Below are 12,805 nucleotides of genomic sequence, written 5' to 3' on the forward strand. Positions count from 1 at the left end.
ATTGTAGATAAGGACCCTCCTATCCTGTTTCTCCATAGATAATGGCAAAAAGCTCAACGAGGTAAAAAATATTCATGGTTTGAGGCCAGACCCAACACAGCTTTGAGGTTTGAGATGAGACAAGTCCCCTGACAAGGCCAAGGGTGATGGGAGAGGGACTATAATTCTGGAACAACTGTGCTGTTAGCCAAGCATCTGAGGCAATGCTTCAAACCATGCAGATCCTGAGCCTCAGCTGCCACAGGTCCCTGAGCCTCTTCCAAGCATCTGATTGAGACCGTCTCCAGAGTGGATCTTTCTCTGACAGGTCCACCGCAAAGACCACTGGCATACCTGTGATCTTGATCTGCCTGAACATCACAACTACCATGTCCACCTGGTTGCCACACTCCAACTATGTGGTTATAGACTGTTCTCCACTTGTCTGGCCTTCCCACTGGTGGCTGACATGGGCACTGGACGGGGGGCGGTAGGTAACTGCTTCCTGACTATATGCAGCTTCTGTTTCGCTGTGACTCTCATCATCCTCATACTGCAGATTTTTCTGTTCCAGCACCTCTTTCCTTTCTTCTGGTGCAAATTTTCCGTCACCTACATCTGTTATGCTGCTCTCCTCTGTCTCTCTGCCTCCTTCACCTACATCCAGTTCCTGCCCTCTGGGCCTTACTGGAACTGGGCCATTGTTGCCACTGTGTTCTCCTGCCTTGTGTTTTATGCCATGGAAGTTGGACTGATCTGGTACTTGTACAAGCTCAATGATGTCACCTGCTATGTGCTCACTGTGCCAGGCCTGCTGAAGGTGCTAGAGACCTTCACGCCCTGTGTCATCTTCGCCTTCATCAGCAACATCTCCCTGTACCAGGAGCAGCTGGCCCTGGAGTGGTGTGTGGCTGTGTATGCCATCTGCTTCCTCCTGGCAGCCATAGTCCTCATGCTGAGCCTGGGGGACTGTGAATACAGGCTGCCCATCCTCTTCCCCATTTTCCAGCTGGGGCTCACCCTGCTCTCCGTCCGCCTCTACGACAGCGCACTGGTCCTCTGGCCTCTCTACCAGTTTGATGAGAAGGTGGGGGGCCAGCCCCAGCGGTCCAGCGATGTGACCTGCTCAATTATGGGTGACCCCAACTACTACGTGTGCCCCTGGGACCAGCGACTGGCTGTGACCGTCCTGACTGCCATCAACTTGCTCCTTTACGTGGCTGACCTGGTGTTCTGGTCCTGTCGGGTTTCTGTGGGGACTGAGGATCCTCCCAGGGGCTCCTGAGTCACTCTTCTCACCAGAGGTATCTTTCTGGAGTCTGATGCCCCCTGAGGTCCTCTTCCTGGCTCCCCTCACTGCCTTCTCCCATCCTTCCCCACTTGTCTCACTCCCTTTTCTGTCTCCTTCCCTCCTCTGCTCTGTCTCCCTTCCTCTTTTCTTTGGTGGCCCACGTCCTGTTCTCCCTCATCCTCTTGCTGCTCTTACCTTTTCTACATGTTCTGCTCTGGCTCTTTCTGGTTGTCTGTTCTTTTTAAGTCTCCTGTGCGCTGACAGGAGGCCAATAGGATCAATAGGGGCCAATAGGATCAATAGGGGCCCTGAGATGTCTTCCAACTCTGCCCCCCTCATCCCCTAAGGTGCTGAACTCACATCACACAGGCCTCTGTGCAGCTCTTCCTACCCTGGGCCTTGGGAGGGGCCTCATGGCCAAAGTCGCCTGTCCCCTGCTGTGCATTAGTTGGGGGGGGGGTGTTTGGTGGGGGTGGGTCGCTAGGAATTCAGCCCCCTTTCTCCCAGTGGAGGCTGGTGTGCAGTGTACCTCCCCTTTAAACATTAACAAAAACAACTGTGGGGGTCAATAATTTCCAGTGAGCAAGAGGCTTAAAGCAGAAACCCTGGGGCCCGAGGCCCTGCCCGCCTGGTAGCACACCAGTCCCACCTGAAACTGGCTCCAGAGTTGTTGCAGGCTTATTCAAAATGCTCTGACTAGAGCCCACTTACAAGGTAGCAAGGAGCAGGTGCCTTCCATTCCCGCTGCTCTCTGGGGAGTCAAAAACAGAACTAGCCAAGGACTGAGTGCGTTGTCTTCAAGACAACTGTGTGAAGTGTTTGTGAGGGACAAGCCTGTGACCCACCAGCCTCAGTGCCAAGACAGCTGGCCCTGCCTCTGCAAGGAGAAAATGGCCACTGCCAGGCTTAAGGTGGCGCCAGCCTGGGTAGCTTTTCTGTTCTTTTTTCTCATCACAAGGGCCAAAAGTACTGTGTTCTCAAACTAGCATACTCTTAAAGGGGAAGTATGTTTCAGATCTCTTGGGGGGAGCGGGAGGATGGGAAGCGTCAAAGTACTTGTACTGCTTGACGGTGCTCTGCGCACATGCGTTTCTTGTTGGCCAGTTGTTTTCTGCTGCTGCTTCCTGCTTCTCTGGGACTCCCAAATAATGCAAAAATATAAATGCGTATAATTGTTAAAAGGTTTCCTGGAGCTTCTGGCTCCCATCAGCCTCTGCTGTCCATCAGAGAGAGAATTGTCCCTTCTCCCACACTCATGATGTCCTTTTTTAACCTCAGTCCGAAAATAAAAGACAAAGCCACAAAATCAACCTTCCCTCATTGACCCACATTTGCCTGGAGTTCAGAAGAAACTGAGTAGATTTCCATTCTCAGACAAACCAGCATCTCTGCAAGCCTGCCCCACTGCCTCCCTATTCCCATCTTAGGCAGAGTCTTAGGGGCTTGGCCCAGCCCTGGGACACTGGCAGTTTGGCCTCACCCCAGTGCCCAACATCCTGCCCCCTAGGTCTGAAAGGGGCCCTGCCAGCACCTGGAGGCCTCTGTGTAAATGTTTGTGCATGCTCAGGGTATGGAAAGCAGCTCCTTACAGGAACTGGTGGCTGCGAGGCACCACAAGCCTTCTTCCTTGCCTGCTCTCAGTGCAAAGCCTCAGAGGCCAGCATCCCAGTGTCAGCAGGGCAGAGGGGCCAGGCCAGCAGTGCTGTGGGGGAGGGGAGGAGAAGGCCCCTCACAGCTGCCTCTCACTCCTGTCCTGGGAGGAAGCCGGAGTTCCTCACCCAGGGGCCTCACGTGGCAGGAACATCTTAAGAAGGAATGAAATAAAATGCACATTTTAAGGCAAAAAATTTAAACCTAAAAATGTTTCTTTGCTCTTTGGTCCTCCTGCCTCCTAAGGAAGGTGCATTGTACCTTGTGTATTGTGCCTTGTGTGTTAACCAGAACCCCAAGGGCAGAAATGTCTGCTCTGTTATAAAGATCAGTGTTTCCTCTTCTAGCACCTGGCATGTAACTCCTTAACTCATAACAGAACTTACTGATGCCCTTACTAATGTCACTAGCTCTATCCTTTGTATTCTGCCTGTTTTATAAGACCACTGTTTCTTGCATAAATGGTTGTGTAGTTGAGTTCTAATGAAAATGATGATTGGGAGTTCCTGTCGTGGCTCAGTGGAAACAAATCTGTGTAGCATCCATGAGGATGCAGGTTCGATCCCGGGTTTCACTCTGGGTTAAGTATCTGCCACTGCCGTGAGCTGTGGTGTAGCTCGCAGACATGGCTCAGATTTGATGTTGCTGTGGGTGTGGTGTAGGCCAGCAGCTACAGCTCCAATTAGACCACTAGACTGGGAACCTCCATATGCTTTGGGTGTGGCCCTAGAAAGAGCAAAAAAAAAAAAAAAAAAAATGATGACTAGTCTACTTGAAATGAATGACCTGATGTATTGTTCTATGAAACTGATGATTATAATATTAAGAGTGTGACCCTAGATAGGGAAAGAAGCAACAAGCCATTTCCTGGAGGCTGACAGGCCAGTGAGACGGGTGGTTCAGAGACTTGGCTGCTGTTCACAGAACTAGGTGAGTAATAGTGCTTTGAATGGCTTATCAATGAAATCCTTCCCTGACCTGGGAATATGCATTCCTAGAACAAATTGATCCCCAAATGCCTCAAGTTGGCTGAAATTAAGACCAAAAGGGGAGGGATTGTGATAAATGTTGCTCACGACCCAGTTCTACAAAAGTCCAGCCACGAGCCACGGCAGCACTGACCTGTAATCCAGCCTGAAAGGGATTCAGGGCAAAGATCAGGAAGAGGACCTTTGTGCTCTGGGAAAATTGGCAGAAGCAGCCCTCAGACAGTTAGATATTTTCAGGAGAAATTTTTATGAACCCAGTTGCATGCATCTTCCCAACTTCGAAAAGCACTAAAACCATTGACCAAGAGATTTATTTCCCCCAAAACAGCAGTAACCTTCTACCAAGATGTTTGCTTGGTTGTTTTCACTCAAACTCCATGCATACTGACATACCCTGTAGCTCTTCAGAAGAGTTTTCAGAGCTTTCTGAAAGACTGTCTCCCTATTTAAAATTTGCAGGTTGGCTTGAAAGAAAAGTTCCATTTCTTTCTTGGTTAGACTCGATATTATCATGCACAAAGCAAGTATGCACTGACTCCCAGAAGTGTGGATGCAAAGAGTTTTACATTCATATGTTTTCCTGAATCAAACTGAATGCAACCTCCCTTCCCAGGAGGATGGCGATGCCTCTGTGCTTTAGTCAAAGAACTGCCCAGAGTGGGCTCACCTGAGGCTCATGGTCCAAGCAAGTCTCATGGTTCAGGAGGGCAGCTGTTCCAAAACTCCAGTTTGATGGGGGTTGAGGTTCATTTGCCACAAAGGCAAGGTCCAGTCTGCTTACTCTGGAGCTCAAAAGAAAGTTTAAATGTCCTGTGCCTAGTCCCACCTTCTTGTCATAACAAAGGTACAGCTGGACCCCAGGGAGGTGGCAGGTCTTGTCCCAGTCTCCCTGTGTCTGGCAGAGTAAAGGCAGGACGAGGTGCCCTGGTTCCCAGGCAGCTGTCTTTCTCTCTCTTACCTGAAAGATGTGACGAGAATCCAGGTTCTTGTTCACAGAGCTGAAGAATGGACTTGACAAACACACAGGCAGCAAGCAAGCAAAAGTCTTTATTACAGGAAAGCAAAAAGCTCCCAGCACAGACACTGGGAGGAGGAGAAAGAGTCCCCCCCTTTCTATGGTTCTATGGGGGTTTTTGTCTCTTAAAGACACGAGTACCAACGTGGGGCCCAGGTATCAGTTCTTCTTCCCCTTGGCCTTGCCCAGTTCACCTATATTGGGTCTGGTCCAATCGGGACTTTAGACTTAGGGGATGCTCCATAAGTTTTATGGTCCTTTTAGTCTTTTTTCTCTAGACTTAGAGTCACCAGTCTTTACAATTCTTTTGCCAACAGTCAAGTGTATAGGTCAGGGGTTAGTTCCCACCTTGACTTAAAACAAAGGTACTTTCAGTAATTAATCTTGCAATAAGCAGGGCCTGTGTGTCTGGATTAGTTTTTACAAATCTTAAAACATGAACATTAATCAGGGACTATATCGAAGCCCATGTTCCTCCACTAACTACCTGAGTTAGTTCTCCGCCTCATTTCCACTGCCCACGCTGCCTGTTCCAAGGGTGGCAGCAGCATCCTCCAGGCTGGCACCAGCCCCATCCTCCCAGTTCTGCGCCAACCTGCCACCTTACCCTGAAGGGTCACTCACTGCTGGGGGGTCAGTTTCCTCATCATCGGGATGGGGGAGGGGGTGCTCGAGACCCCTGGTCCCCTCCCAATCCCACCTCTTCCCGGTGCCCAAGGAAGGGGCAGGTCTTGAAGACACAGGCGTGGAGATGGGAGTTGCCTCCCTCCCCTGCGTCCACCCTCTCTGCTTGTTTCCTTTGGCTGCTGGGCTCCTGTTTCTGAGTTACATCCTTCCTGATTAGACAGACCCTCCTTCCCCAGGACAATTGCTTGGTGGTGACGTATTTCTCTTTTATGACACGTGTTTCCTCAGTCACTTCCCAGTGGTCCGACTCTCCAGCGATTCTTCTCAAAAACAGAGAGTGCCTCCAGCGTCTCCAGAGGCTGAAGTCTCCCAGCCTCCCTTGTTCCTGCACATCCTCGACTTTCCACTTCTTCAGAGTCCAGATCAGCAGCCCCAGGGCTCTGGTCCTGTGTGGGGACCTCACATTTCCTTTATGGACCCCAAAGTCCTTTCTGCAGAGGGGCTGATCCCAAGAGGAGAAGGGGGAAACAGGAGCCCAGAGTGTGAGAGAAGCAGACCAAGGATTCATCCCTGGGTCCAAGTCACATCTGCTCCTGACTCCAGTCAAGTGTCCCCGCAGCCCTGTTCGGGTCCCCCTGGGGATGCAACGTGAAGAGAATTGTGAGCAGAGCCCAGGAGATCTTGTGTCTTGTTCCAGTTCTGCCATAGATGGTTCATGACCACAGATGAGTCTTATCCTTGTTCTGAGCCTCAGTTTCCCATTTATGAAATGATCACATAGGACTAAAATCATGGCTTTAAAGCTGTGGTTTTTGGAGCACTAGTGTTCTGCTGAGGTAGTGGAGGTTGCATATAGGGTGTTGGACTCGCCCAGCACTTTCTCTCACCAGAGCAGCACGAATCAAGCTCCCACTCAAGATCTCATCTGGAGGTAAGAGTGGAAAGACTGGAAGCTATCAATGTGCTCATCGTCAGGATTCAGGGGAAGGAATCATGGTGGACACACAAGAGGGAGCATTGTACAGCTGCCAGACATGCAGATGCCCTCAGATGATAAGGAAATATCTCTGGGATACATTACGTAAGAGCAGTGTGATACAGAGTGATGTATGCTAATCAATTTCTATGTAATAAAAGGGGGAGAAGTAGAAACAAATCGTCTGAGTATACTTGACTTGTATCAGGGGCACAGGATGTTCTCCCCTGAGTCCAGTGGGGCAGCTACCTGGTGCGGGTGGGTGGGGGGTGTGGGAGCTGGGACAGAGTGGATGGAGCCACAGACAGAAGGGAGGTTTCCTGGCTCTTCCAAGGATTTTAATTTTGAAACATGTAACAACATTAACTTAAAAAAACATTTATTTGAAAATCCCCGGTGTGGCCTAGTGGTAACGAGCCCAGTTATTATCCATGAGGATGCAGGTTCGATCCTTGGCCTCCCTCAGTGGGTTAAGGATATGAGATATGGTGTGAGATATGGTGTAGGTCACAGATGCGGCTGAGATCCAGCATTCCTGTGGTTGTGGCGTAGGCCGGAAGCTGCAGCTCCCATTGGACCTCTAGCCTGGGAGTTTCCCTATGCCTACACACAGGCACAGGGTTAGATCAGGATTCTTTCTGCTGGGGCCTTCAAGAGCATCCAGTATGCACTACCAAACCACACAGGACCTGGATCAGCTGCTCTGGGCTGTGCCCTGGATGCCCAGAACCCCTCCATCCTGGTTCCACCTTGCAAACCCCATAGACTCCTCTCCTGTCACTCTTCCCAACCCAGGCTGGAACCCAGACTATCCCTTCAGCATGGCCACCTCAGAGGGTGATTGCAGTGATGAAATGATGTACCAGGACCTGGATCACAGCAAGTGCTTGAAAGACAATAGCAAGTGTGATGATGAAGCTGTTCTTCACTCAGTCCATATGGATCTGGCATCTCCTGTGTGCCAAGGGCTGTCCCAGGCCCTGGGGACCAGGGAGGAGGATGAGCTGGCTGCTGCCCAGGATGCCCCCGACCATCTCCCTCCTTCGTCCTCACACCTGTGCTGTCTGGGTTCCCCTCCCCCAACCCTGCTGTCTCCTGTGACATCCCTGAGGGCAGGGCTCCTCCACTGCTCACCTCATTACTCCCAGAACTGGTCTCAGACCCACTGCTCTGATGGTGAGTGAGGAGATGGGCGAGTGATGGAAGGAAGGGCAGATGAGGGATAAGTCCATCCTTACCCAACACAGGAACAAGAGGTCTGTACATGACCTGAACATCCTTCCCTCGGGTTCTTCCCCACCTGACAGAACACCTCTACTTCCCTCCAGCACAGCAGGAGGACCAAGAGACACACTGGTGACATTTATCAAGGGGTTGCTATGCACCAGGCACCTATCAAGGACAAAGCACATGGCAGCATCTCCCAGTTGAAAACCAAACAAAAGCAAACTCTCCATCCTACACCCTCCAGGCTATAGGCTTTGCACCCTTTCTCCACAAGCACCTTGAACATTACTGACACCACCTCTCCATTTTCCCTCCTCTCATTTGCTCCAAGCCCCTCTCTGCCTTCTGTTCCTGCCTCTCCAAGGAAACCCTGCTCACCAGGTCACCAGGGAGCCCCACTGGGCAACTTAAGGTATATTCATGTTCTCATCACCAGATCTCTCAGTACAATTCAGCAAACCTTCCCTGGGGGGATGTTCCTCCACTCCCTCAGCCTCTCCTCCATCTTTCTCTCCCTCCTTCTCTCCCACCGTCTGAGTGTTTCAGGTCTTTAGGACTTGGGCCCAGACCACCTCTGCTCTGTGCACCTGCTCTTCTCCCCAGCAGCTTTAATTCCACTCACTCAGTACATGTTGTTGTGTGCTGAGTGTGTGCCAGGCACTGTTCTAGGCACTGGACAAAGAGCAGAAAATAGAACTGAGAGTTTCTGCCCTCATAGAGCTGACACTTTATTATTATTTTTTAATTTTTTATTGCTCAATGAATTCATTACATTTATAGTTGTACAATGATCATCACAATCCAATTTTATACGATTTCCATCTCACAACCCGAGAGCATCCCCCCACCCCCTGAACTGTCTCTTTTGGATTCCATAAGTTTTTCAAAGTCTGTGAGTCAGCATCTGTTCTGCAAAGAAGTTCATTGTGTCCTTTTTTCAGATTCCACATGTCAGTGAAAGCATGTGATGTTGGCATCTCATTGTATGGCTGACTTCACTTAGCATGATAGTTTCTAGGTCCATCCATGTTGCTAAAAATGCCTGTATATTTTATTCCTTTTAATGGCCGAGTAATATTCCATTGTGTATATGTACCACCTCTTCTTGATCCACTCCTCTGTCGATGGACATTTAGGTTGTCTCCATGTCTTGGCTATTGAAAAGAGTGCATTAGTGAACATCGGAGTGCATGTATCTTTGCAAGCTGTGGTTTTCTCTGGAGAGATGCCCAGGACTGGGATTGCTGGATTAAATGGTAGTTCTATGTTTAGTTTTCTGAGGCATCTCTATACTGCTTTCCACAGTGGTTGCACCAATTTACAATCCCACCAACAGTGTACTAGGCTTCCTTTTTCTCCTCATCCTCTGCAGCACTTATTATTTGTAGACCTTTTGATGATGGCCATTCTGGCTGGTGGAAGGTAGTACCTCATAGAGGTTTGGATTTGCATTTCTCTAATAATGAGTGATGTTGAACATCTTTTCAAGTGTTTCTTGGCCATGTGTATGTCTTCTTTGGAGAACTGTCTGTTTAGATCTTCTGCCCATTTTTGGATGGGGTTGTTTGTTTTTTGGTATGGAGCTACAGAAGGTGTTTATAAATTTTGAAGATTAATCCCTTGTCAGTTGATTCACTTGCAACGATTCTCTCCCATTCAGTGGGTTGTCTTTTTTGTTTTGTTTTGTTTTGTTTAGGGTTTCCTATTGTATTTTGTTTAGGGTTTCTGTGCAGAAACTTCGAAGTTTGATTAGGTCCCATTTGTTTATTTTTGTTTTTATTGTCAATACTCTAAGAGGTGGATCTGAGAAGATGTTGCTGTCATTTACGTCAGAGAGTATTTGGCCTATGTTTTCCTCTAAGAGTTTTATAGTCTTATATCTAGGTCTTTAAGCCATTCTGAGTTTGATTTGTGTATGGTGTTAGGGAGTGTTCTAATTTCATTCTTTTCCATGTGGCTGTCCAGTTTTCTCATCACCACTTATTGAACAAGCTGTCCTTTCTCCATTGTATATCCTTGGTTCCTTTGTCATAGATGAGTTGGCTGTAGGTGCGTGGGTTGAATTCTGGGCTTTCTATTCTGTTCCACTGATCTCTATTTCTATCTTTGTGCCAGTACCATATGGTTTTGATGATTCTTGCTTTGTAGTATAGTCTGAAGCCAGGGAGCCTGATTCCTCCAGCTCCATTTTTCTTTCTCAGGATGGCTTTGGCTATTCTGGGTCTTTTGTGCTTCCAAACAAACTTTAAAATATTTTGTTTGAGTTCCATGAAAAATGTCCTTGGTACTTTGATAGGGATTGCATTGAATCTGTAGATTGCCTTGGGTAGTATGGTCATTTTGATAATACTGATTCTTCTAATCCAAGAGCATGGTATGTCTTTCCATCTATTTGTGTCATCTTTGATTTCTTTCATCAGTGTCTTCTAGTTTTCAGAGTACAGGTCTTTTGTCTCTTTAGGTAGGTTTACTCCTAGGTATTTTATTCTTTTGGATGTGATGGTAAATGGGATTGCTTCCCTAATTTATCTTTCTGCTCTTTCATTGTTAGTATATAGAAATTCCATTGATTTCTGTGTATTAATTTTGTATCCTGCGAATTTGCCACATTCATGCATGAGCTCTAACAGTTTTCTGGTAGCATCTTTAGGATTCTCTAGGTGTAGTATCATGTCATCTGCAAATAGTGACACTATTACTTCTTCCTTTCCAATTTGGATTCCTTTTGTTTCTTTTACTTCTCTGATGGCTGTGGCTAGGACTTTGAAAACTATGTTGAATAGTGGTGGTGAGAGTGGTCATCCTTGTCTTGTTCCTGATCTCAGCGGGAATTCTTTCAGCTTTTCACCATTGAGAATGATGTTCGCTGTGGGTTTGTCATATACGGCCTTTATGATGTTAAGGTAGGTTCCCTCTATGCCCACTTTCTGAAGGTTTTTTTTTTTTATCAGAAATGGGTGTTGGATTTTGTCAAAAGCTTTTTCCATGTCTCTTGAGAGGATCATATGGTTTAATCTTCAGTTTGTTAATGTGGTGTATCACACTGATGAATTTGTGAATGTTGAAGAATCCTTGCATCCTGGGGATAAATCCCACTTGATCATGCATGATGTACAATCCTATTAATGTATAGTTGGATGTGGTTTGCTAGTATTGCATTGAGGATTTTTGCCTCTGTATTCATAAGTGAAATTGGCCTGTAGTTTTCTCTTTTTTTGGGTTATCCTTGACTGGTTTTGGTATCGGGGGCTGGTGGTCTCATAGAATGCATTTGGGAGTGTCCCTACCTCTGCAATTTTTTGGGAATAGTTTCAGAAGGAGAGGTATTAGCTCTTTTCTAATTGTTTGATAGAATTCACCTGTGAAACCATCTGGTCTTGGACTTTTGTTTGTTGGGAGTTTTTTAATCACAGTTTCAATTTCAGTTCTTGTGAATGGTCCATTCACCTTTTCTATTTCATCTTGGTTTAGTCTTGGAAGATTGTACCTTTATAAGAAATTTCCATTTCTCCTAGGTTTTCCATTTTATTGGCATAGAGTTGTTTATAGTAGTCTCTTGTGATCCTTTGTGTTTCCATGATGTCCATTGATACTTCTCCTTTTTCATTTCTAATTTTATTGCTTTATGTCCTCTCTCTTTTTTTCTGGATAAGTCTGTGTAAGGGTTTATCAATTTTGTTGATGTTTTTAAAGAACCAGCTTTTCGTTTCATTGATCTTTTCTATGGTTTTCTTTGTTTCTAGTTCATTGATTTCTGCTCTGATCTTTATGATTTCTTTCCTTCTACTAACTTTAGGTCTTGTCTGTTCTTCCCTTTCCAGCTGCTTGAGATATAAAGTTAGCTTTTTTATTTGAGCTTTTTCTTGTTTCCTGAGGTGGGCTTGTATTGCTATAAACTTTCCTCTTAGAACGGCTTTTGCTGCATCCCATAGGTTTTGGAGTGTTGCATCTTTGTTGTCATTTGCTGCTAGGTATTTTTAAATTTTGTCTTTGATTTCTTCAGTGATCCATTGGTTGTTTAGTAGCATGTTGTTTAGTCTCCACATGTTTGTGTTTTTTGCAGTTTTTTTCTTGTTGATTTCCAGCCGTACAGCGCTGTGGTCAGAAAAGATGCTTGATATGATTTCAATTTTCTTAAAGTTAGTGAGGCTTGATTTGTAGCCCAAGATGTGATCAATCTTAGAGAATGTTCCATGTGCACTTGAGAAGAATGTGTATTCTGTTGCTTTTGGCTGAAATGTCCTATAAATATCTATTAAGTCCATCTGGTCTAATGCTTCATTCAGGGCCTGTGTTTCCCTGTTGATTTTCTGTCTGGATGATCTGTCCATTGCTGTAAGTGGAGTGTTAAAGTCCCCCACTATTATTGTGTTATTGTTGATTTGTCCTTTTAAGATTGTTAGCACTTGCCTTCTATATTGTGGTGATGCTATGTTGGGTGTGTAGATATTTTAAATTGTTATATCTTCTTGGATTGATCCTTTGATCATTATGTAGTGCCCTTGCTTGCCTCTTAAAATATTCTTCATTTTAAAGTCTATTTTGTCTGATATGAGTATTGCTACTCCAGCTTTCTTTTGATTCCCAACGCATGGAATATTTTCTTCCATCCTCTCACTTTCAAACTGTATGCATCCCTAGAAGTGAAGTGGGTCTCTTGAAGACAGCATATATATGGGTTTTGTTTTTGTATCCATTCAGTCAGCCTATGTCTTTTGGTTGGGGCGTTTAGTCCATTAACATTTAAGGTAATTATTGATATGTATGCCATTTTATTAATTGCTTTGAATTTGTTTTTGTTGCTCTTTTTTCTTCCCTTCTTCTCTTGTTCTCTCATCTTCTGGTTTGATGACTATCTTTAGTGTTGTATTTGAGTTGATTTTTCTACTTTGTGTGTGTATCTATTGTTGATTTTTGGCTTACAATTACTCTGAAATTTTGACATAAGAATCTACATATATATGAGATTGTTTTAAGTTGTTGGTCTCTTAACTGCAAGTTCATCTCCAGTGTCCTGCATTTGTACCCACCTCTTCTCATGATTTCTGATT

The 12,805-nt window shown here is 46.0% G+C and overlaps 1 protein-coding gene across 1 annotated transcript; it reads left to right on the plus strand.

Annotated features, from left to right (window-relative positions):
* Nucleotides 1-227: 227 nt before the first annotated feature.
* Nucleotides 228-1,264, plus strand: LOC100737016 (myeloid-associated differentiation marker-like). The gene has a single exon (XM_021100047.2). It carries the CDS (start codon nt 449-451, stop codon nt 1,262-1,264), a length of 816 nt encoding a protein of 271 aa, XP_020955706.2. The 5' UTR covers nt 228-448.
* Nucleotides 1,265-12,805: the final 11,541 nt, after the last annotated feature.

The sequence above is a fragment of the Sus scrofa genome, chromosome 7 (genome assembly GCF_054392235.1).
Source record: "Sus scrofa isolate SSC_HxYL_T2T_F1_AM1 chromosome 7, Sscrofa_HxYL_maternal_Yorkshire_Landrace_v2.0, whole genome shotgun sequence".
NCBI lineage: Eukaryota > Metazoa > Chordata > Mammalia > Artiodactyla > Suidae > Sus > Sus scrofa.

Bases quoted from the DNA above. Each gene is read 5' to 3' on its own strand.
- LOC100737016 (XM_021100047.2), top strand. From the start codon at position 449: ATGGGCACTGGACGGGGGGCGGTAGGTAACTGCTTCCTGACTATATGC.